This window comes from Nicotiana tomentosiformis, chromosome 12 (genome assembly GCF_000390325.3).
Source record: "Nicotiana tomentosiformis chromosome 12, ASM39032v3, whole genome shotgun sequence".
NCBI classification, from domain to species: Eukaryota; Viridiplantae; Streptophyta; class Magnoliopsida; order Solanales; family Solanaceae; genus Nicotiana; species Nicotiana tomentosiformis.
The window spans coordinates 107,337,355-107,363,790 of NC_090823.1; the positions used below are offsets into that span (position 1 = coordinate 107,337,355).

The 26,436-nt window shown below is 40.6% G+C and overlaps 1 protein-coding gene across 1 annotated transcript; it reads left to right on the plus strand.

The window, feature by feature from the left end:
• Positions 1 to 8,016: 8,016 nt before the first annotated feature.
• LOC104116145 (tRNA-uridine aminocarboxypropyltransferase A) lies at positions 8,017 to 13,630 on the plus strand. Its single transcript, XM_070191967.1, has 4 exons — positions 8,017 to 8,441; positions 12,061 to 12,597; positions 13,008 to 13,189; positions 13,333 to 13,630. Exons 1-2 carry the CDS (start codon positions 8,078 to 8,080, stop codon positions 12,483 to 12,485), a joined length of 789 nt encoding a protein of 262 aa, XP_070048068.1. The 5' UTR covers positions 8,017 to 8,077; the 3' UTR covers positions 12,486 to 12,597; positions 13,008 to 13,189; positions 13,333 to 13,630.
• Positions 13,631 to 26,436: the final 12,806 nt, after the last annotated feature.

Below are 26,436 nucleotides of genomic sequence, written 5' to 3' on the forward strand. Positions count from 1 at the left end.
TTCAGGAGACTCTTGCCCAGTTTTTTAGCATGTTTGGCACTCTAGCTCATGCAGGGTTGATTCCACTTACTCCTACCACATCTCAGGCCGGGAGAGGGGCACAGACTCCCGTCGTTCGTACCCTAGAGCCACGGAACCAGGTTGACCATGCCCCGGAGGTTATACTAGTGCAACCAGTTGTCCCAGTTCGACCCGAGGTTAGAGCAGTAGTTTTGGAGGGGGAGAAGCTCAGGCTCGAGAGGTACAAGAAGTACCACCCTCCCACTTTCAGCGGTTTGGCTTCAGAAGATGCTTAGGATTTTCTTGAGGAATGTCACCGTATCCTCCGTACTATGGGTATTGTGGATTCTAGTGGGGTTTTTTTCACGGCATTCCAGCTTAGAGGAGCAGTCTACCAGTGGTGGCGGGCATACGAGTTGGGTAGTCCGGCTGAGGCAACTTCACTCACTTGGACTTAGTTTTCAGATATGTTCTTGAGGGAATATGTTCCTCAGAGTCTTAGAGATGCATGACGCGCAGAGTTTAAGCAGTTGCGCCAGTGTTCTATGACCGGTCAGAGTATGTGGTCTGATTCAGTGATTTGGCTAGGCATGTACCAGCCTTGGTTGCTACTATTCGAGAGCGGGTTCGCCGATTTATTGAGGGGCTCCACCCTAGTATCAGATTCAGTATGGACCAAGAGTTGGAGGTGGACATCGCATACCAGCAGGTGGTGTCAATTGCAAGGAGATTGGAGGGTATACGGATCCGGGAGAGAGAAGAGAGGGAAGCTAAGAGACCCCGAGATTTTGGCATGTATAACAGTTCTCGTGCCCCATCTATAGCTCGTCAGGGTAGGGGTTATGGGAGTCGCCCTGTTCATACGGCAATTCCAGCCGCTAGTGGTACTCCGGCCACTCCTTGGCCCTAGGATCCCTATTATACACTGCCAGTGTCTAGTGTACCTCCTGTACGGGGTGCTTCCAGCTGTCAGACCAGTTAATTAGGCCTCAGCCAGTCACAATAGACACGTCCTTTGAGAGCTTATTTTAAGTATGGTGACACTCGTCATATGGTGATGGATTGTCCCAGATTCAGGAGGGGTGTACCTCCATAGATTTCGCAGGCTCCACCTATTCCACAGGGCCCTCAGGCTTCCCAGGACATGATTGCTGCACCAACTACCACTCCACCTGCACAGCCCGCTAGAGGCGGAGGTTGGACAGGTAGAGGTCGCCCTAGAGGAGGAGGCCAGGCCAGATGTGATGCCCTTCCTGTTAGGACAGAGGCAGTTGCATCTGATTCTGTTATCACAAGTATTGTTCCGGCCTTTCATAGAGATGCATCAGTCTTATTTGATCCAGGATCCACTTATTCTTATGTGTCATCTTATTTTGCCATGTATTTGGGCGTATCCCGTGATTCTTTGAGTTCTTCTATTTATGTATCTACACCCGTGGGTGATTCTATTATTGTTGACCGTGTGTATCGGTCGTATTTGATTATTATCAGTGGTTTTGAGACCAGAGTTGATTTATTATTGCTCAGTATGGTAGATTTTGATGTTATTTTGGGCATGGAATGGTTGTCGCCCTATCACGCTATCCTTGATTGTCATACCAAGACAGTGACGTTGGTTATGCCAGGTCTACCGCGGTTAGAGTAGAGAGGTACCTTGGATCATGTTCTTAGCAAGGTTGTTTTATTTCTTAAGGCTCAACGAATGGTTAGGAGGGGGTGTGATGCGTATCTGGCCTATGTGAGAGATGTTAGTGTTAATACTCCCACCGTGGAGTCAGTTCTTATAGTAAGAGATTTTCCTGATGTATTTCCGGTGGATCTTCCGGGTATGCCACCCGACAGGGATATTGATCTTGGCATTGATTTGTTACCGGGCACTCATCCCATTTCTATTCCACCATATCGTATGACCCCAATAGAATTAAAAGAATTAAAAGAGTAGTTACAAGAGCTGCTTGATAAGAGTTTTGTTCGGCCCAGTGTATTGCCTTGGGGTGCTCCTATCTTATTTGTGAAGAAGAAGTATGTTTCTATGCGGATGTGTATTGTTTACCGCCAGTTGAACAAGGTTACAGTGAAGAACAGGTATCCATTGCCACGTATTGATGACCTATTTGATCAACTTCAAGGTGCTGGGGTATTCTCTAAAATTGACTTGCGTTCAGGCTATCACCAGCTGAAGATTCGAGAGCCAGATATCCCGAAGACTGCTTTCAGGACTCGGATGGTCATTACGAGTTCATTGTGATGTCTTTTGGACGGACCAATGCCCCAACAATATTTATGCATTTGATGAACAGTGTATTTTAGCCCTATCTTGACTCATTCGTCATTGTGTTTATTGATGACATTCTGGTGTACTCCCGGAGCCGGGAGGATTATAAGCAGCACCTGAGGACTGTGTTTCAGATTTTGAGAGAAAAGAAATTATATGCAAAATTTTCAAAGTGTGAATTCTGGCTTGATTCAGTGGGATTTTTGGGTCATATAGTTTCGTGCGAAAGGATTCAGGTAGATCCGAAGAAAATTGAAGCAGTGTAGAGTTGGCCCAGACCGTCATAAGCTACTGAGATCCGGAGTTTTCTTGGCTTGGCGGGGTATTATCGCCGATTTGTAGAGGGTTTTTCTTCTATTGCTGCACCTATGACCAAACTGACCTAGAAGGGTGCTCCGTTTAGATGAACCGAGGAATGTGAGGAGAGATTTCAAAAGCTCAAGACAGCCTTAACTACAGCCCCAATATTGGTGTTACCTACAAGTTTAGGGTCTTATACTATGTATTGTGATGCGTCATGTATTGGTCTCGGCGCAGTGTTGATGCAAGACGGAAGGGTGAATGCCTATGCGTCCAGACAGTTAAAGGTACATGAGAAGAATTAACCGGTCCACGATCTTGAATTAGCAGCTATTGTTCATGCCTTGAAGATTTGGCGGCATTATTTGTACGGTGTCCATTGTGAGGTCTACACCGATCACCGGAGTCTACAATATCTGTTTAAACAGAAGGATCTTAACTTGCTGCAATGAGAAGAATTAAACGGTCCCACGATCTTGAATTAGTAGCTATTGTTCATGCCTTGAAGATTTGGCGGCATTATTTGTACGGTGTCCATTGTGAGGTCTACACCGATCACTGAAGTCTACAATATCTGTTTAAACAGAAGGATCTTAACTTGCGGCAACAAAGGTGGTTGGAGTTGCTTAAGGATTATGATATCACCATTCTCTATCATCCCGGGAAGGCCAATGTAGTGGCCGATACGTTGAGTCGTAAGGCAGAGAGTTTGGGCAGCTTAGCATACTTACCGGCAGCAGAGAGGCCTTTGGCCTTGGATGTTCAGGCCTTGGCCAATCAGTTTGTTAGATTGGATGTTTCCGAGCCGAGATGAGTTTTGGCTTATGTGGTTTCTCAGTTTTCTCTTTATGATCATATCAGAGAGCGTCAGTATGATGACCCCCATCTGCTTGTCTTTAAGGATATAGTTCACCATGGTGATGCTAAGGAAGTCACTATTAGAGATGACGGTGTATTACGAATGCAAGGCAGGCTATGTGTACCCAATATAGATGGCTTGCGTGAGTTGATTCTCCAGGAAGCTCACAATTCACAGTACTCCATTCATCCGGGTGCTGCAAAGATGTATTGGGACTTGAGACAACACTATTGGTGGAGGCGAATGAAGAAAGACATAGTGGAATATGTAGCTCGGTGCCTAAATTGTCAGCAGGTGAAGTGTGAGCATCAGCGACTAGGTGGATTGCTTCAGAAGTTAGAGATTTCAGAATGGAAATGGGAGCAGATTACTATAGATTTTGTTGTTGGGCTCCCACGGACTCAGAGGAAGTTCGATGCAGTTGGGTGATTGCGGATAGATTGACCAAGTTAGCTCATTTCATTCATGTGGTTACTACTTACTCTTCGGAGCAACTGGCTCAGGTTTACATTCGCGAGATTGTCAGGCTTCATGGCATATCGGTATCTATCATCTCTGACCGGGGTACACAGTTTACATCAAGGTTCTGGAGAGCCATACAACGAGAGTTGGGTACTCGTGTGGAGTTGAGTATAGCATTTCACCCTCAGACGGACGGACAGTCCGAGCGTACTATTCAAATATTGAAGGATATGCTTCGTGCGTGTGTGATGGATTTTGGGGGTACTTGGGATCAGTTCTTGCCACTTGCGGAGTTTGCTTACAACAACAGCTACCAGTCAAGCATTTAGATGGCTACATATGAGGCCTTGTATGGTAGGCGGTGCCAGTCTCCAGTGGGTTAGTTTGAACCGGGCGAGGCTAGGCTATTGGGTACATACTTAGTTCAGGATGCCTTGGAAAAGGTTAAATTGATTCAGGATCGACTTCGTACAGCCCAGTCTAGACAGAAGAGTTCTGCCGACCGGAAGGTCCATGATATTGCTTACATGGTTGGGGAGAAGGTTCTGCTCAAGGTTTCACCCATGAAAGGTGTGTTGAGATTCAGGAAGAAGGGCAAGTTGAGTCCTAAGTATATTGGGCCTTTTGAAATACTTAAGAAGATTGGAGAGATGGCTTATAAACTTGCGTTGCTGCCTAGTCTATCGGGTGTTCATCCAGTATTTTATGTATCGATACGCCGGAAGTATGTCGGAGATCCGTCTCATGTTTTGGATTTTAGTACAGTACAGTTGGATAGTAATTTGACGTATGATGTGGAGCCGGTGACCATTTTAGACCGGCAAGTTCAAAAGTTGAGATCAAAGAACATAGCTTCAGTGAAAGTGCAGTGGAGAGGCCAGCCAGTCAGAGAAGCTACCTGGGAGATTGAGCGGGAGATGCGGAGAAAATATCCACACCTATTTGAGGCTCCAGGTATGATTCTAAAACCGTTAGAGGACGAAAGTTTGTTTAAGAGGGGGAGAATGTAAAGACCTGATCATTCATTTTGAGTATTACAGCCCCGTTTCCCTATTTACTGCTCCATTTATGCTTTACAGTTGTTATGAGACTTGCCGGGGTAATTGGTTCGGGTCCGGTGAGGTTTTTAAATGAATTGAGACGCTTAGTCTCCAAAATAAAAACTTAAGTTGAAAATGTTGATCGGATATTGGTTTATATGTAAACGACCCCGGAATAGAATTTTGATGGTTACAATAGCTCCATATGATAATTTTGTACTTAGTAGCATATCCGAAAAATTATTTGGAAGTCCGTAGTTAAATTAGGCTTGAAATGGCTAAAATAGAAATTTAAGTTTGGAACTTTGACCGGGGAGTTAACTTTTTGATATCGGGGCCTAAATCCGATTCTGAAAATTTGTATACCTCCGTTATGTCATTTATGACTTGTGTGCAAAATTTGAGGTCAATCGGACTTGATTTGATAGGTTTCGGCATCGAATGTAGAAGTTGAAAATTCTTATATTCATTAAGCTTGAATTGAGGTGTGATTTGTGATTTTAGCATTGTTTGATGTGATATGACACTTCGACTAAGTTCGTATGCTGTTTTAGGACTTGTTGGTGTATTTGATTGTGGTCCCGGGGGCCTCGGGTGAGTTTTAGATTGTTAACGGATCAAATTTGGACTTAAAATAATTGAAACTTGCTGCTGCTTATTGATGCAATCGCACCTGCGGAATTTGGCTCGCAGGTGCGAGCTCGCAGAAGCGAGCCTGGCATCGCAGAAGCGAGCATGGAATCGCAGAAGCGGATGGTTCGCAGAAGCGGATGAGGCGTCGCAGAAGCGCGATCGCAGAAATGACGCAATGGTCGCAGATGCGGCATGGGCTAAGGGGGCCTTGAACCGCAGAAGCGAGTCTGCAGAAGCGGTCTCCTTGTCCGCAAAAGCGAAGGCTGTCGCAGAAGCGGGAGATTTACCACAAATGCGGTTAAAAATTCCACAGAAGCGGAACCTCTGGGCACTGTACAAAAATATAGGGTTCCGAGTTTTTGTCATTTTTGGACATTTCCAACACGGCTTTGGGGCGATTTTTAGAGAGAATTCATAGGAAAACTTGTGGTAAGTCACTTGTGATCATTGTTAGTCAATAATATTGGATTATCATTGAGTATTTAGACTAGATGATATGTTTTTGAGGTGAAATTAGAGGATTTGGGCCTAGGGATTTCAAAATAAGAATTTGAGATTTAAAGGTCGAGTTGATGTCGGAATTTGGTAAATTTGGTATGGTTGGACTAGTCGTTGAATGTGCATTCATATTTTATAAATTTTGCCGGGTTCTGAGACGTGGTCCCCACAAGTGATTTTTGAGTTAAATTTCGGGGTTTTGTTGAAAAATGTGTATTTTCATATGGAATTAATTCCTATAATTTGTATTGATTGAATCAAATTAATTGTAACTAGATTCGAGCAGATCGGAGTCGAAAAATCGAGGGAAAAGCATTCTTATTAACTAATTGGCTTGAGGTAAGTGACTTGTCTAACCCTGTGTGGGGGAAATCCCCTTAGGATTTGAAACTGTTATAACATTTTTGTGATATATGAGCGCCGTGTACGCGAGGTAACGAGTGCGTACACGGGCTAAATTTGGAAATATCGGTTCTTGCTGAGTAGTCTTCTTTTAAATTCTTTAACTGAGTTGCCTTAGCATATGTAGTGATCATGTCTAGCCTAGTATCACATGTCTACGTGCCTTAACTCTTACGTGCAATATGTGCAACATGCTTAACTAAATTACCTGCTTTCCTTGATTTGATTTAAATCTTTAACTTGAAAATTTTCTTGGTGAAAATTTATTGTTGCTCCGACTACCTGCTGTATATTTACTTTTGGGACTGCTGTATATTTACTTTTGGGACTACGAGGCAGTTCCTCGGGAGATCCCCCTGCACTGCATATTTACTTTTGGGACTATGAGGCAGTTCCTCGGGAGATCCCCTGCACTGCATATTTAATTTTGGGACTACGAGGCGGTTCCTCGGGAGATCCGCCTGCACTGCATATTTTCTTTAACTGAGTTGCCTTAGCATATATAGTGATCATGTCTAGCCTAGTATCACATGTCTAGGTGCCTTAACTCTTACGTGCAATATGTGCAACATGCTTAACTGAATTACTTGCTTTCCTTGATTTGATTTAAATCTTTAACTGTAAGATTTCTTGCTAAAACTTTATTGTTCCTCCGACTAACTGCTGCATATTTACTTTTGGGACTATGGGGTGGTTCCTCGGGAGGTCCCACTGCACTGCATATTTACTTTTGGGACTACGAGGTGGTTCCTCGGAAGATCCCCCTGCACTGCATATTTACTTTTGTGACTACGAGGCGGTTCCTCGGAAGATCCCCCTGTACTGCATATTTACTTTTGGGACTATGAGGCGGTTCCTCGGAAGATCCCCTATAATACATATTTACTTTTGGGACTACGAGGCGGTTCCTCGGGAAATCCCACTGCACTGCATATTTACTTTTGGGTATACTAGGCGGTTACTCGGGAGATCCCTCATGTACTGCAGATTTACTTTTGGGATTACGAGGCGGTACCTTGGGAGCTCCCCTGTTGTTTACCTCTAATTGTTGTGTTATTATCTTTCTGTAAATTTTATTTATTTCTTTGTCACTTAGTTACACTATTATAAATTTCTGCCTTATTTATTATTATTTCTAGTAGGGCCTGACCTAATCTCGTCACTACTCTACCGAGGTTAGGCTTGACACTTATTGGGTACCGTTGTGGTATACTCATACTACGCTTCTGCACATCTTTTTGTGTAGATCCAGGTACTTCCTATTTGACCAAATATCAGTGAACTAGTTATACACGGAGACTTAAAAATACATCTGCCAGCGTCCGCAAACCTCGGAGTCTCCTCTATCCTTATTATGTTGTCTTCCTGATTTCTCTTTAGACTCTGAAGAGGCATCGTCTCTCCATCTAATCCATCTTAGTGGCTTCCCAACACTCTTGATACAAAAGAAACCTAAACTATTTCTGGTAAAAACAATAAATCAAGGACCAAAATAGTCTCACTCATATACTTTGAGGACCATTTTGATCACTTTCCCCTAATATCGTTACAATTCGGTTTAGAAGAGTTATCCAAGTCGTTAGTAACTTCCAGAAACTTCCTACTCCAATGGACCCCGAAACCCAACCGGCAAATTCCACTCCCTTCGCCGCCGGCGATGATTCTGACGGTCACAACGAAGAGAAGCGGCGAAAACTTTGCTTTAACTGTAACAGACCAATAAAAGTGTGTTTATGCAGCATAATTCCACCGGAATCAATCGCAACTATTACTCGAATCGTAATCCTTCACCATCCTCACGAGCAACGGCACAAGCTCGCCACAGTCCCTGTTCTATCCAAGTGCCTCCGCAAATGCGACGTTATAGTTGGCCGGAGATTACGCTACGGCGATTCAGAAATTCTCGATTCTCTTCACGATGTTGCTATTCGTAACCCTAATTTTCCGCACAGAGCAATTTATCTGTTTCCTGGTATGAAGTTATTCGAAAAACTTACTTCTTGAGTGAACGAGTTTAATCTTTTCTAATTTTATTTTTTTTGGTAATAACTGTGAATATTACCATTTCCAAACCACATTAACACATACACCTAAAGAGCACCCAAGCACCAGCCACGCACTGCTGGCAGCAGTAGGTCTCGCAGTCTAATTACAAATTTGTTCAATGAAATCTATGCACCTCCTAGTTCGCTTTCCCTCCCTATACATTTGAATCCTCTATATAACTATACTCTTTATCTGTTGTATTACAAAATCCCTACTAACTTTCTGTTTTCTAAAGAAAAATAAGTTCCTACTATGCCATATAATTTTATTTTATTTGAGATTGTATTGTTGATAGTTTCGGGCCAGTGTTGGTAGAGCTAGATTAGTTGTGATTAGTTTGTTGTAAAAGACGAAATTTAGATGTGTTATCGAGTATCAGAATGAAATGGGTCTAAATGGAACAGAATGGTTATTTAGGATTCATATAGCTTGCCCGAAGTTGAGCCGAGAGTCTCCCAGAAACAGCCTCTCTACCTTTTTCGGGGTAGGGGTAAGGTCTGCGTACACTTTACTCTCCCCAGACCCCACTAGTGGGATTTTACTGGGTATGATGTTGTTTATAGCTTGCCCGAAGTAGTTGGGATTGAGGTTTTTTGTTGTCTGTTAATAATTGAGAATAGTGAATTGCTATATCAAGCTGAAAAAAGAAAATGTCCGCACACTTGGAAGATGATTTGCTACTTAGCAGAGGAGAAAACAGAGGAAAAGGATTTACTTTAATTGAAAGTAAAAGGGAAGTCATAAATTGTAGGTCGTATAAAGCTAATGGCACCTGGAAGACTCAAGAATGAGAAAGTTGTTATCAGTGTATATTGTGTAGAGATAAAGGTACCTTGAAGAATGAGAAGGGATGGTTACAGAAAATGAGAACGATTTCTCCTTGCTTAGACAGAACTTTAGTGTAAGCACCAAGGCACTAAGACGCACCTCGTCACTCATGAGTTTTGTCTTTGAAGAGAGGGAGACTAAACAATAAATATAGTTAAACATTATGAATGATTATATTAGTGATCATGAATAGAAATTTCAAATTTAGTGTAAGAATATTGCTTACAGAATTTTATTAGAAACATAAAATTGCATTTTCTATCCTGATAAAAAATTAAAACTGATTTTGAACTTGATGAGATATGATTTTGCTTGACATATTCTACTCAACTGTAATATCTTTTAATTCCTTTATATAAATAATTGTCTTTTATATCTACAGTTATTATTTTCCCATTACTAATATATGCTTTAACTGTTTTCTTTATTTGTGCCTATCTTCTCCGAAGCTAATGCTTCAACTGCACTTTTCTCTTAAAGCTCCAGTAGACTTTAATGCTTTTTTGTGCGTTTCTCCTTTACAATACTACCAAAAAGAAAAATCTCAATAAGAGATGAAAGGTACTGAATTTGGTCATATAAATGAGCTTAAACATCACTAAATTGTCTGTGTTGTCATATGACAATACCAAACTATGAGGGTGTTTGTATTGGCTTAAAAGCTGGCCAAATTAGCTTAAAGGTACTTTTTGGCTTGTTTTAGTGTATGGCAAATATAAAAAGTGCTTTTAAGCGAAAACAACTCAAAACAACTCAAAACAAGTCAAAAGCAATAAGTTTCTACTCCAACTTATTGCTTTTTGACTTAAGAGCACTTGGGGTTTGACCAAGCCAATTACATTTTTATCCATTGCTCCTTCGTCTTTGTCTATCCGTTTGACCTTGTCTACAATTGCTTCCATGTCGAGTGCTCACATTTTGAGAAGCTCTTTTTCATTCTTCTTTTAAATCCCTTTCGATTAAACTAGTAAGATTGCAAAGAGTTAAAATAAAAAGCTTTCGGTGGTTGAATGAAAATATGGCAAAAATATTTTAAGGAAAGAAGGTAGGAAAAAAGATGCTTCCATTTGCCCAATTTACATGCTTAACATCATGGTTTATTTTATTAGCAGTTTGTACACCATGACAGGTTACCTATGTTCTTTCTTTGACAGAGAATTCTGCATATGACCATACAGTGAAGATCTGGTCAAAGGGAAAAAAATATCTTTCATAAATTAAAATAATTTTATCTAACAAATTTAGAACTTAAAATATGTTAAAACATAAATTAATTTGTACTATTATCAATTTAGAATTAAAATTTGGTAATAATTAATTTATTTAATTTTTAACAGTTTTGAGGACATTTTAGTTATTTTAATATAAAATAGTGCTTATTAGCACTTTTTCACCAAACACACCAATTGCTTATTTTAAGCTTCAACACTTCTAGCCAAACACATGAGTGCTTCTTTTTGAATTCAGTTCCATCACTTCAAAAGTGCTTTTAAGCCCAAATGCTTAAAAGCTACTTTTATTCAGCTAATCCAAACGGGCTCTATTAGGGTGTTTGGATTGGCTTAAAAGCTGGTCAAACCAGCTTAAAAGCACTTTTTAGCTTATTTTGGTGTTTGGCAAATACAAAAAGTCAAGTGCTTTTAAGCCAACAAACTAAAAACAAGCCAAAAGCAATAAGTTGGTCTATCCCAACTTATTTTTTTTGGGCTTAAAAGCTACTTGAGTTTGACCAATTAATTTACCCTATTATCCCTTACATGCTTTTATTATTACCAAAGTACCCTCTCTTACTAAAACCTCTAACCCGTTTCTTTTTCTTCCCATTTCTTCCTAACTGGTATCATAACCTCAGGAGTATTCTAAACTGATTAGCAATACTTGTTTCTCAACTTCAAAAGCTTTCTAACTCGTTCAAATTCCATTTTTGATTCATTTGCATAACCAAAAATGAAAGTAGAAAGCAAAAAAGTAACTTTTACGTGGTTTTTCGATTTTTAAAAGTACTTCACTTTAATTTATTTACTTTGTGGGTAATTTTATATGAATTGTTTATATAGTTTAAGTATATTTTTTAATTACAATTATTAATCAATGCTTTACCCAATAAGTACTTTATATTAATTAAAATAATCTTATCTAATCAGTATTATAACTTAAACTGAATTGATACACAAATTAATCTGCATTTGAGTTAATTTAAAATTAAAAATCTATCAATAAGCTTATTTTTAGTGTTGACAGCTTTAGGACATCTCGGTCATTTTAACAGAAAAAAGTGCTTACCAGCACTTGTTTACCAAACATTTCAATAGCTTTTTTTTAGTTTAAACACTTTTATCCAAACACGTAACTGCTTATTTGTAAAACAAGTTCAAGTACATAAAAAGTGCTTTTAAGCACTTGTGCTTAAAAGTTACTTTTTTCCGGCCAATCCAAACGGGCTCTATATCTAGTGGATATAACTCAATATCATCCTTGGACCAAATTTCTTTTGACTATTAATCTGGATCCTCATGCCATAATTATTCAATCATGTCAAATGAAATAGTTGGTTGATGACCATTTCTCATGCACACCAACCCTGTAGCGGCACTCTCATCCCCTCAAACCTGCAGCATGCCCGCCAAGAGAAACAATCTCCTTTTCTTCATTTATTTTCTGATTCTTTTTGTGGTTGTTGACTAATGGGAAAAAGTTATGTGACTGTGATTCTTCAGGTGCTGATACATCACCATCTCAGGAAATCAATCATTGGAAATCCTCTAAACATACTGTAGAGATGATCAACTACGTCTTGATTGCTTTTGATGGAACTTGGAAGCATGCTCGAGAGATGATGCGTGCAAGCTTATCATTTTTATCAAAGTTTGCTGTCCAGGTTCACTTAGACTATGATGTAGGCAATGACGGCGGGACGATCTTCAATTCTGATTTAATTCTTAGGAAGGAACCATTTAGTGGGTGCATGAGTACCATGGAGGCAGTAGCACATTGCTTACGGATTCTTGAGCCTAATGGCATTGATATAGAGTCAAGTTTGATAGCGGTTTTAAGAAGTATGGTCAGGTTTCAGGCTTCTTTTCTCAAGCCTATGAAGCCTAGGCCAAAGTTGATAAAAGGAGGACGAGAGGGAAAAACATAATTGCGTTGTTCCATTTTCTTTGTACTTCTGAAGCAACATGCACAAGGATAGCCTCAAATTATGTTTTGGATTGCACGTACCGGACTGCTCAAGGCTAACCAGCCTGTACCTGGTACTTGTCCCAAGTTTCACTGGTTTCAACTTCCAATTCATATCACTGATGGTTTTTATTAGGAAATTCAATATCCCCATTCTGCTTGTGCTTAGTTCCTCTGAATACCTTGACTTGATAGTTTGAGGCTTATATGTTGTCTAATATGTCTAGATCCTTTGATATGTCAATGCTGTTGTGCTGAAGATCTTATATGGTGTAGAAGATATCTTTGTTCTTGAGTTCTTGGATCTATAGAGATGTTACAGCGTACTTTACTGGCTATTGAAGATTGGTTTTCGAAGTCATTTTGTAGCAAATTAAGTGCTGGGATGCCGAATGGTTGCAAATTTTTTATTATTATTAATCTTCTGGATTAGTAGTTACTATGAATTACGATCTCACTCTCCCTGTTGCAATTCACTATATAGGTATCCCGATTGAGCAAAAGGCGTGGCCACGAGGTGCTTTGATGAGGTTATCCAAATTCTTCAGTTGCAGAAAACCTTGCCAGACGGTGTTTTGATTGGTTGGGGTATATGGCAGTAACTTGCTTATGCGGCAGTTGTCTCGCATTCTGCTTTTCTCCGGCCTCAATGGCATCTTGTTTCAGGTCAAATTTCTGTAAAGTAGTCAGCCTGGGAAATCTGAATCTTGGGCTTTGATTTCGTTGATGAGCACTTGGAAGCATGCCAAGGAACTTACATGACGTTGACCTATCACTGTTTGCTGCCTAGTTTTATCACATATTTTCAGGTAGTTGGCTGATGATCTTCAATTCAGCACAAGAACAATGGGGCCAAGTTCGAATAAAAGAACCAAAGTGCAATTCCTAATGTCAAATCTTGAAGCCTTGGCTTCATCTGCTTCAAAGAGGGCAAAGAGGATGTCTAAAAGATTAATGAGACTGAATGTCTTAACATGAAGTTTACTTTAAGAAGTTTGTTCTGTCTTAGTGGTGGTGGTGTAATTATCCTTTAATCGTTTGCTTCAATTCATGGCGATTAATCTCAACTCTTTAAGCAGTTGCAGCCAGTGGCGACATTTGCCCGTTCGCGTTAATGTTGCCTTGGCACTCTCCTGTCAGCGTAAAAGCACCCTCTATCCACTTGGAGTGCTACTCACAAATTGATACTTCATTTAACAATGAATAAGTAAGAAATTATTATATAAAAGCATATACTGTTATGTATTTATTGGCAGTTCAAACATGCGAATGAGAAGTCTTTTGACACTTGGGATAGGAATTTTGGTTACAAAAACTAGTTTAGTGACTTTTGTGATGTTTACGTAAAGTTAGAATGATATTTCCATCATAAAAATTTGTTTAGTGATTTTAACGCAATCATCCACGAAACAACTGAGTAATCCAAATAAAATGAATTTATTCGTCCTGATAATATGCATTCAATTTTTTAATATATGCAATTTAATCCGAAGGCAGCGGTTACGAAACAAAAGAAGAAAAAAAGGTGGAATATTTTAACGAGAAGCTGTCTCATGATTAGACGGTTTCGCGCTCTCTCTTGCTGTTCATATAACTGCCACACCTTAACTGCCTTCTTACAAGACTCGCTCCGCCTTATTTACCTCCATCATTATTGTAGATTGTACACACACACTGTTTCGTTTCTTCGTATGAATTATCAAATCTTATGAATTGATATGAAAAATGTTCAAATGTTAGGAAGAGCAAGGAAATACATTGGCATTCGTTGCAGCAATTGTTCGCTAGCATTTTCCTTTGTTACTTTCTATGTTAAACTAATTTTTTCCCAATTTCAGAGCCGAAAGATCACAAGCAGCTGTGATCGATTGTCTTTGGTGATTATCTGCGGATCTCTTGTTGGTTGCATGCATGTAATATTTGTGTCTCCACCTCAGTTATTCTTTGGTATGAAGGAAAATTCAGTGTTTGGTTACCTTGAATTGCTGAAAATATTCTCTTTTTTCCTCCGGAAGCGGGAATATAAGGCACTTAAAAGTATCTCATTCTTAATTTGTAAATATGTAGAAGTTATGTGAAATCGGAAGAATGAAATTTAGGGTTCATGTTTGGTTTGAGAGGAAACTTCCAGATACTTTCTATATCAGAAGAGAAAAATATAAAATGTTCTTTACAATTGAAGACTGGACCCAATGTATTTATATGACCCGGAACTTAATACTTTATAATACTCTAAATTGGGCTACCCGGATAAATTACAACATATGGCCCAATATAATGGGTCTAACATTAGCCTATACCCATTGGGCCTATTCTAACAGCCCCCCTCAAGTTGGAGGGTGACAAAACCCCCAACTTGCGAAGATGAAAATAGTGAGCAAGCATAGGCAAGGCTTTTTGTGAGCAGATCAGCAACCTGAGCAGAGCCGGAGACATGATGCAAACTCAACAGGCCCTCACCAAGCTCGCGTCTAACAAAATGACAATTAAGTTCAATATGTTTGGTCCGTTCATGAAACACAGGATTGCGAGCAATATGCAAAGCTGCCTGATTATCACAGAACAGAGGAACAGGAGAAGAACAAGAGACACCAAAATCACCCAACAATCTAGAGACCCAAGTAACCTCTGCAACAGCCTTACTCATTGCCCTGTATTCAGCCTCATCAGATGAAAGGGAGACAACATGTTGCTTCTTGGACTTCCAACTGATAAGGCTCCCACCAAGAAAAATACAAAACCCAGAAACAGATCTTCTCCTATCAGCACAAGAAACCTAATCACTGTCACAAAATACTTGCAAGGACAAATCAGGAGAAAAATTGAAGAATATACCTTAATCAGAGGTACTTTTCAAATATCTCAAAACATGAAGAGCAGCCTGCATATGGGGAACACAAGGAAACTGCAAAAATTGACTGAGATGCTGGACTGTAAAGCTGATATCAGGTCTGGTGTGGGTTAAAAAATTCAACTTCCCAACCAGACATCTGTAATCATCAGGCTTAGGCAGGGGGTCTCCAACCTTGGCTTTCAGTTTGGCATTCAACTCAAGAGGACAAAAAGCAGGGGTACAAGAAGAAGACTTAAATGATTCTATCATGTCATGAATGAACTTCTTTTGATGTAAAAGAACTCCAGAATCAGAATAAGAAACTTCAATCCCAAGGAAATAGTTAAGGACCCTAAATCCTTAATTCTGAACTGCTCATGTAAGAATCCTTTTAATGAAGAAAGTCCATGCAAATCACCCCCTGTAAGGATGATATCATCCATATAAACAACTAGAATCACCAAGGAAGCCCCAGAACCCCTAGTAAATAGAGAGTAATCATTCAAAGAATGAGAATAACCTCTAGAGCACAATGCCCGGGACAATTTAGCATACCATTACCTAGAGGCCTGCCTTTGGCCATAAAGAGACTTCAGAAGTTTGCAAACCAAAGGGGCAGAAGTACAAGAAGTAGGAACCGAAAGCCCAGGGGGAAAGCTTCATGAACACCTCTTCATCAAGATCACTATGGAGAAAAGCATTATTAACATCAAGTTGAAACATTGGCCATTGATGCTTAATAGCTACAACAATCAAGGTTTTGACAGAGGCCATTTTAACAACAGGGGAAAAGATCTCATGAAAGTTCACCCCCTCAACCTGTGTGTCCTCCACTAACAACTAGCCTGGCCTTATACCTTTCTATGCTACCATTTGCTCTATACTTAACTTTGTACACCCACTTACATCCTATAGGCTTCTTACTAGGAGGAAGATCAACAATATCACAGGTCTTATTGGCCTCCAAAGCTTCAAATTCCAACCTCATGGCATCCTGCCACTCAGGTATGACTGCAGCCTGAGAGTAACAAGAAGGTTCAGGGATGTGAAGGTGACTAGGGGTGACAGTGTCAGGAGCAGAAGCATGATTGTGATTGTTAGAGGAAATGGAGGTATTGCAAAGGTAGTCTTGAATATAACTAGGAGGGTTGTGAGGTCTATCTGACCTCCTCAAAGGAACAAAAGAAGAAGAAATGGGAGAAGGAAGGGAGGAGGAAGGACTGGAAGAAGAAGGAGGGGGAGAAGAAGGCAGACTATGAGATACATTAGGGGAGCAGAAAGTAGGAATGGATTCAGAATGAGGAGAAGAAAATGATGACGGAGTTGGAAAATAAGGCAGGTCATCAAAACATTGGAGTAAAGGGGAAAGAAGAGAGGGAGAAGAAGGAGAAGATGACTTGAGAAAAGGAAATACATGTTCATAAAACACTACATCTCTTGATACAAAGCAGACTTTAGTGGCTAAATTATAGAGATTATATCCCTTTTTACCAAAAGGGTAACCTACAAAGACACAAGGAAAAAGGTGAAACTTGTCTTTGTGTGGTTTGGTGATAGTAGAGTAACACAAACACCCAAAAGCCCTGAGATGGGAGTAAATGGAAGGCTTATTGTACAGAAGTTCATAAGGACTCTTAGAGTGAAGTAGGGGAGAAGGAAACCTATTAATGAGATAAGTGGTAGTGAAGAGACAATCCCCCCCAAAACTGAGGGAAGATGGGATTGAAAAAGAAGAGCTCTTGCAGTTTCTAATAGATGTCTATGCTTCCTCTCCACCACTCTATTCTGTTGAAGAGTGTGAGGACAGGTGGTTTGATGCAATATCCCTTTGGAAGAGAAGAATTGATGGCCAGAAGAACTAGAACCCAATTCCAAAACATTATCACTCCTAATTGTTTGATTTTTAGAATTAAAGTATGTTTCAACCATAGCAATAAAGGCTTTTAACATGTCAAAAGCATTACTTTTGGATCCCAGCAAATGCGTCTAGGTTGCCCTAGAGTAGTCATCAACTATTGTTAAAAAGTACTTGGAGCCAGTGTAGGTTGGTGTAGGGTAGGATCCCCAAGTATCAATGTGTATAAGTTGTAAAGGGTGAGTAGACTGAATGGAGCTATCAGGGAAAGGTAATCTGACCTGTCTTGCTAGAGGACATACTGGGCAGGTGAAGGATTGTTTAGGAGAAAATTTGCAAGTAATATCATAAATAAGTATCAATTTTGAAAAGGGAATGTGTCCAAGTCTATAATGCCACACAATTTCATCTTTATTCACTTTAGAAGAAACATCAATAGTATTTATAATTGTACTATCAACATTAATATCAATAGAAACTGCAGGAACATAAGAAGAAGTGGAACAACAAGAATTAAAGGAAACAAATTTAGTAGAAGGTGGATAATTTGGCTTGTTGAAATAACTTGTATAGGCCATTCTCTAATCTACCAAGAACCACTGGCTTCTTCACTGAAGGACCCTGTAGAGTACAAGCATTCTTGAAAAATTGAACAACATCATCATAATGAGACAACAACTTATAGACTGAGATGAGATTGTGTTGAAAACTAAGAATATAAAGAACATTGTGGAGAATTAGATAAGGAAATAGGGCTAAAGAACCAACATTAGTAACTTTGACCTTATATCCATTTGGTAAGGAAATAAGATAAGGTACAAGTAATGCCATTTACTTTAGATAACATACAAGCCCCATAGGAAACCCCTTTATAAGGTAAGAGCTTACCAACAAAATTGGTAGAACCTATGAGTTCCTGAGATGTAGCAGAGTTGGAAGCAGAGATTTGTGAGTGTCGAAGCATCATCATCGGCTGAGAATACTGTTCTTTGGTGAGTCCTGGTATGGTAGAGGACTGATCACCAGACATAACACAAACATCAGTACCACCAAACCTATCAGTAGTACCAAAATCACCATGAGCAGGTGAATTATTAGATTTAGTAGTCTCAATATGAGCATCAATTCTGCGAGGAGGTCCTTTGTTGAACTTAAAGTTGGGAGAAAACCGTGTAGTTTATAACACTTTTCTATGGTGTGCCCAGGTTTCTTGCAATACTTGCAAGTGACAATAGGTCTAGGAGTTTCAAAGGAAACCTTAGAAGGAAAATATGGTTTGGATGTGCCAGCATTGAATATAGCAGAAGTAGTTGAAAAATGAGATGTAGAGGAGACTTGTCTCTGCTTTTCATCAGACAAAAGGATGCTATAGGTGTTTCCAATAGAAGGGAGAGGCATCATCATTAATATGTTGCTCCTAATTTGTATATAAGTGTCATTGAGGCCCATAAGGAATTGATATACTTTATGTTCCTCATCTTCAGCAGCCTTACCCCCACAAGTACAAACCCTCACTCGATAAGATGCTATCTCATCCCACAACTTCTTAATTTTGTTAAAGTAAGATGCTATGTCTAAGGAACCGTGGGAAATACCAATTTACTTCGTTTTTCAAAGATAATTGATTGAAAAAGGAAAAACGATAATAAAGAGTTACACTGAGAAAATAAGAAATAAAAAATCTTATTAATGATTGCTGCTTTCGTCCAGTAGTAAAGAACAAGTCTTCCAATAATAGAAAACAGTAAGAATATTGATAATTGACAGTATGATTTGATAGATTTTTTTATGGGATACAAGTTGGGGGGGGGAGAGGAGGGTTAAGTAGTGTTACTTCTTGTAACCGCTTGCCTTGTTTAGCTCCTGCTCGTTACTTCCATCTATTGTATTAATTGCCCGTTACGTGAGTGATTTGCAATAGTTGGGCAATAATAGCAAATTATGTGTAATCAGGGATTTGACTGATTCTTTTCATATTTGTAACTATTAATTACCTTAATTACCAATCCCGCAGCTATTTTCTTATATTCAACCTCGAGACTAACAAGTACGGTATCTACACAAGCAATCCCATATGTGTTTCTCACATCTTCTGTACACATCATTCCTCTTTGTCGTTTTAACTCCCATGACACTTGTCATTGCGGTATTAATCCACATAGCGGATTTATTTTCCACAAATACACAGTCCCCCCACTTTTTGAATATTCTCAACTGAATATTTGGGAAGTGGAGAGTTTGTTTATAGCGGAAATATTTTGCTGCCTCTTCCCGAGATCATTATGACGTGCTGCACAAGTGAAGAGACATGTGTCTCTTTCATTTAATGCTCAAGACACATGTCTTACTATAATTGGCTTTGAAGTTTGCAACGGTTTACTATCATAGATGTCACGACCCCAATTTTCCTCCTTAGAATATCGTGACGGCCTAAAAAACATGTGAAATTACTGAAATGATAATTTAAATCTCAAAAATATCAACAACTATATGAAATAAAATCTGCAACTCAACACGTACATCTCCCAAAACCTGGCCAAAATATAAATCACAAGCTCTAGATACAGTACTGAACACTCCTACACATCACTGTCTATAAAGATGTAAAGAGATAAGAAAAGGACAGGGTAGAAGGGGACTCCGAGACCTGGTGACGCGGGCAGGTGTACCTTGAAGTCTCCAAAGAAAGCAACTCAACGTGCTAATACTGAGGCTGATAGGATGTACCTGGATCTGCACAGAACATGTACAGAAACCTAGTATGCGTACACCACAATGGTAACCAGTAAGTGCCAACTGCCAAGCCTAACCTCGGTAGAGTAGTGACGAGGTCAGGTCGAGGCCGTACTGGAGATAATAAGAAGCAAGACAGAAAATATAATGATATACTGAAATAACAGGGAAGGGAAAACAATAAAGAAATTACAGAAAGTAACAACACGGAAATCAAGGAAGATAATAAAATCACGAAAGGAAAACAAGGATTTTAAATGTTAAGGAAACAATGACCAAACAATACATCAAATAGAGAAGATCAACAGGGGCACTCCCGATGTAGTGCCTCGAAGTCCCAAATCATAAAAATAAATCATAGTCTTTCCTTATATCACCGCGGGAGCCTTTACATTTAGTTTTGAAAATTATTTTTTCCGAAATAGCACCCCGCATTTTAGCCCACCTTATCATACCACATGGCTTCTAGTAGTTTCCCTACTAGCTACGCGTATCAAGCCCACATTATACCACCGCATGTATATCAATAATTCATCACAGTACGACAGAAACCTCGTGCAAATAGTAACAACCGCACGACAGAAACCTCGTGCAAACAATAACAATAGCACTGCAGAATCCTCATACAACAACCAAACAATAACCTCAACAATAACACGAAAACCAAAGCATAAAAACTAAATAAAATCAAATTTCACAACTTACACCTTGCCTCAATAGAAATCACGGCCTTTTGCAACTCAACACCAAACTCAACAACAAGATATTTCAAGGATAGCAATTTCAAGTAGAGAATCCCACAGTTAAGTAATGAATACGGAATTAGAAAAGCAAGTAATTCAACTAAACATGTATTACAAATTGCCAATACGAGATAAGACAGATAGACATGTGAAATTATGTTAAACATGATGACTACAACATGCTAAAGTAACTCAATTAAGGCACAAAAGGAAACTGTGTAGCTAAAACCGGAATTTTAACATTTAGCCCGTGTACGCACTCGTCACCTTGCGTACACGGCCGTCAGATATCACAAATTATCACCACAATACCAAATTCTAAGGAAAATTTTTTGCACACAAGGTTAGACAAGTCACTGACCTCAAACCACACTAAATCAATTAATTAGAAGGCTTTTCCCTCGATTTTTCAACTCTGAAATGCTCGAATCTAGCCAAAACAATTTCATACTATAAAAATAACTATAGGAAACTAATTTAAATGAATAAACTATGATCTTAGCAAAGAATTGAAAAATTGCCCCACAAGGTCGATACATGCCCGCGTCTCGGAACTCGACCAAAATTATAAAAATCGAACACCCATTCGATATCGAGTCCAACCTTACAAGAATTACACAAATCCGATACCAAAATCTCGCTCAAATCCCCAAAATTTGGCCTAATAAGTTTCCTCCATTTTCCCCCAATCTTTCAATCCAAATCCCAATTAAATGATGAAATCAAAGATAGATTAGTGGAACTTAATCAAAAACGAGTTAAGAACTCTTACCCCAACAATCCCTTTGAAAATACCTCTAACATTCGCCTTAAACCGAGTTCTCAAAGTCCAAATTGTGTAATATGAAATAAACCCTCGATTTTGAAACTTAAGTCTGCTGCCTAGTTATTTACACTACGTGATCGCGTAAATCCACCCGCGATCACGTAAGACAATTTCTGCCTGGCTCAACTTAACCCCTTCGCGATTGCGTAAAAGCACTCGTGAACGCGGATAACAACACTGCCTCAACATCGCATTCGCATCACAGGCTATGCGACCGTGTAGCATGACTGCCTCAGCCCCAGCTTTGCCAGTTCTTCTTCGCGAACACGAACTCGACCACGCGTTCGCGATTAACTGCAAGCCAAACCTCTACGATCACATCCCTCTTTCTACGAATGGGTAGAGTAAAAACCACCAGTCCATGAAAACCCCTTCGCGATCCCGATCCAAACCACGCGACCGTATAGAAGGAAACCAGAAGCACCAGATTCAGCAACTCCTCAATGATCCTAAATGTGCCGAACATGGTTCGAATTACACCCGAGGCCCCCGGGACCTCAACCAAATATACCAACAAGTCCTAAAATACGTTACGAACTTAGTCGAGGCCTTATATCACATCCAGCAACATAAAAACATGAATCACACCCCAATTCAAGCCTAAGAAACTTATAAACTTTTAACTTCTACATTCGATGTCGAACCTTATCAAAACAAGTCCGATTGGCCTCAAATTTTGCACACAAGTCATAATTGACATTACGGATCTATTCCAACTTCCAAAATCGGAGTCTGACCCCGATATCAAAAGGTCCACTCCCGGTCAAACTTCCCAAAATCTTCCAACTTTCCAACTTTCGCCAATTAACGCCGAAACGACCTACGGACCTCCAAATTAACGTCTGGACACGTTCCTAAGACCAAAATCACACTATGGAACTATTGGAACTGTCAAAAATCCATTCTGGAGTCTTCTTCTCACAAGTCAAACTACAGTCAACTCCTATGACTTAAACTTCCAGTTTAGGGACTATATGTCTCATTTCACTCCGAAGCTCACACGAAACCAAAATCAAACATCCCGGCAAGTCCCGTAACCATAGTATAACACAGAGAAGGTAATAAATAGGGGATAAGGGCTAATACACTCAAAATGACCGGCCGTGTCATTACATACTCCCCCTCTTAAAATAAACGTTCGTCCTCGAACGAGTATAGAGACATACCTGAAGTGGTAAAAGATGAGGATAAAGGCTACGCATATCATGCTCGGTCTCCCAAGTCGCCTCCTCGACTGGATGACCCCTCCACTGAACCTTCACTAAAGCAATGTTCTTCGACCTCAACTTTCGAACCTGCCTATCTAAAATGGCTACCGGCTCCTCAACATAAGACAGATCCTTGTCCAACTGGACTGAGCTGAAATCCAACACATTAGACGTATCGACGTGATACTTCTGGAGCATAGCAACATGGAACATTGGATGCACTGCAGCTAGACTAGGTCGTAGAGAAAGTCTGCATGCCACCTCTCTAACCCTCTCAAGAATCTTGAAAGGCCCGATATACCTAAGGCTCAACTTTCCCTTCTTCCCGAACCTCATAACACCCTTTATGGGCGAAACTCGGAGCAAGACCCGCTCCCCAACTATGAATGCAATACTGCGAGCCTTTCGATCCGCATAACTCTTCTGTCTGGATTGGGCTGTACGAAGTCGGTCCTGAATTAATTTAACCTTTTCCAAAGCATCCTGAACCAAGCCTGTACCCAATAGCCTACCCTCGCCCTGCTCAAACTAACCCACCGGAGACCGACACCATCTAACATACAAAGAAAATTACAGGGCCATCTGAATGCTCGCCTGGTAGCTGTTGTTGTAGGCAAACTCCGCAAGTGGCAAGAAATGATCCCAAGAACCCCCAAACTCCATCACACACGCACGAAGCATATCCTCTAATATCTGAATAGTTCGCTCGGACTGTCCGTCCATTTGAGAGTGAAATGCTGTACTAAACTCCACCCGCATGCCTAATGCATGCTGAACGACCCTCCAGAACCGTGATGTAAACTGCGTACCCCTGTCAGAGATGATAGATACTGGCACACCATGAAGTCTGATAATATCACGAATATAAACCTGAGCCAGTCGCTCTGAAGAATAAGTAGTCACCACTGGAATGAAATGAGCTGACTTGGTCAACCTATCCACAATCACCCAAACTGCATCGAACTTCTTCTAAGTCTGTGGGAGCCCAACAAAAAAATCCATAGCAATCTGCTCCCATTTCCACTCTAGGATCTCTAACCTATGAAGCAATCCATCACGCCGCTGATGCTCATACTTCACCTGCTGACAGTTTAGGCACCGGGCTACATATTCCACTATGCCCTTCTTCATCCGCCTCCACCAATAGTACTGCCTCAAGTCCTGATACATCTTGGCGACACCTGGATGAACGGAGTATCATGAACTGTGATACTCTTGGAGAATCAACTCATGAAAACCATCTACATTGGGCACACATAGCATGCCCTGCATCCGTAATACACCGTCATCTCCAATAGTGACATCCTTGGCATCGCAGGTATGGGTCATCAAATTAACGCTCTCTAATATGATCATAAAGAAAAGGACGAGAAACCACACAAGCCAAAACTCGGCTCGGCTCAGAAAAATCCAATCTAACAAACTGGTTGGCCAAGGCCTGAACATCCAAGGCTAATGGCCTCTCTACTACCGGTAGATATGCTAAGCTGCCCAAACTCTCCTTCTTACGACTCAAGGCATCGGCCACCACACTGGCCTTCACATGATGATATAGAATGATGATATCATAGTCTTTAAGCAACTCTAACCACCTCCGCTGCCGCAAGTTAAGATCCTTATGTTTGAACAGATGTTGTAGACTCCAGTGATCGATGTAGACCTCACAAGGGACACCATACAAATAGTGCCTCCAGATCTTCAAGGCATGAACAATAGCTGCTAACTTGAGGCCGTGGACATGATAGTTCTTCTCATGCACCTTCATCTATCTAGATGCGTTGGCAATCACCCTGGCATCCTGAATCTACACCGCGCCGAGACCAATATGCGATGTATCACAGTACACAGTATAAGACCCCGAACCCGAAGGCAACACCAATACTGGGGATGTGGTCAAAGCTGTCTTGAGCTTTTGAAAGTTCTCCTCACACTCCTTGGTCTACCTGAACGGAGCACCCTTCCGGGTCAGTCTGGTCATAGGTGCTATAATAGACGAGAAACCTCTACAAATTGATGGTAATACCCCGCCAAACCAAGAAAACTCTGGATCTCCGTAGCTGAAGACGGTTTGGACCAACTCTACACTGCTTCAATCTTCTTCAGATCCATCTTGATCCCTTCACTCGACACTACATGACCCAAAAATGCCACTGAATCAAGCCAGAATTCACACTTTGAAAACTTTGCATACAACTTCTTTTCTCTCAAGGTCTGAAGCACATTCCTCAGGTACTGCTCATGATCCTCCCGGCTCCGAGAGTACACCAGAATGCTGCCAGTAAACACAATGACGAATGATTCAAGATAAGGCTGAAATACACTGTTTATCAAGTGCATGAATGCTGTTGGGGTGTTGGTCAGCCAAAAAGACATCACAAGGAACTCATAATTACCATATCGAGTCGGCAGTCTTCGGGATATCTGGCTCCCGAATCTTCAGCTGATGATAGCCTGAATGCAAGTCAATTTTAGAGAACACTCTGACATGTTGTAGCTGATCAAATAGGTCATCAATACATGACAATGGATATATGTTCTTCCCTATAATCTTGTTCAACTGACGATAATCAATACACATGCGCATAGAACCATCATTCTTCTTTACAAACAAGACTGAAGCACCCCAAGGCGACACACTGGGTCGAATGAAGCCCTTATCAAGAAACTCTTGCAACTGCTCCTTTAATTCTTTCAACTCTATTGGGGCCATACGATAGGGTAGAACAGAATTGGGCTGAGTGACCGGTAACAAATTAATGCCAAAATCTACATCCCTGTCAGGCGGCATGCCCGTAAGATTCGCCAAAAATACATCTGGATAACCCCTTACCACCAAAACTGACTCCACTGTAGGAGTATCAACACTGACATCCTTCACGAAAGCTAAATAAGCATTACACCCCTTCTCAACCATACACTGAGCCTTTAGAAATGAGATAACTCTTCTAGGAACATAATATTACGCACCTCTCCACTCTATCCATGGTAATCTTGGCATAGCCAGTGTCACAGTCTTGGTATGTCAATCGATAATAGCATGATAGGATGACAACCAGTCCATGCCTAAAATAATATCAAAATCTACCATACTGAGCAATAATAGATCGGCTCTAGTCTCAAAACCACCAAGAACAACTAAACACGACCGATACATACGGTTAACAACAACAGAATCTCCCACAAGTATGGATATAGAGACATGAGAACTCAAAGAATCACGGGATATACCCAAATACAGAGCAAAATAAGATGACACATAGGAATAAGTGGAACCTCGATTAAATAAGACTGATGCATTTCTATGATAGACCAGAACAATACCAGTGATGACGGAGTCATGCAACTGCCTCCGTCCTAGTAGGAAGAGCATAATATCTGGCCTGAACTCCCCCTCTAGGGCGACCTTTACCTGCTCGACCTCCACCTCTAGTTGGTTATGTAGGTAGAGTGGCAACTGGTGCGGAGACCATGGTCTGAGAAGCTTGACGACCCGGTCGATTGAGGTACACCCCTACTGAGTCTAGGGTAATCCCTCACCATATGGCGAGTGTCACCATACACAAAACATGCTCTCGGAGGATGTGGCTGCTGTGGTTGGCTCAGGCTTGATCGGCTAGACTGACCACTGAAAGCACCCCATGCAGGAGATGCACTAGACAATGGTGGTGCATAACAGGGAGCCAGAGGCCTAGGAGTGGCCGAAATACCGCTGGAG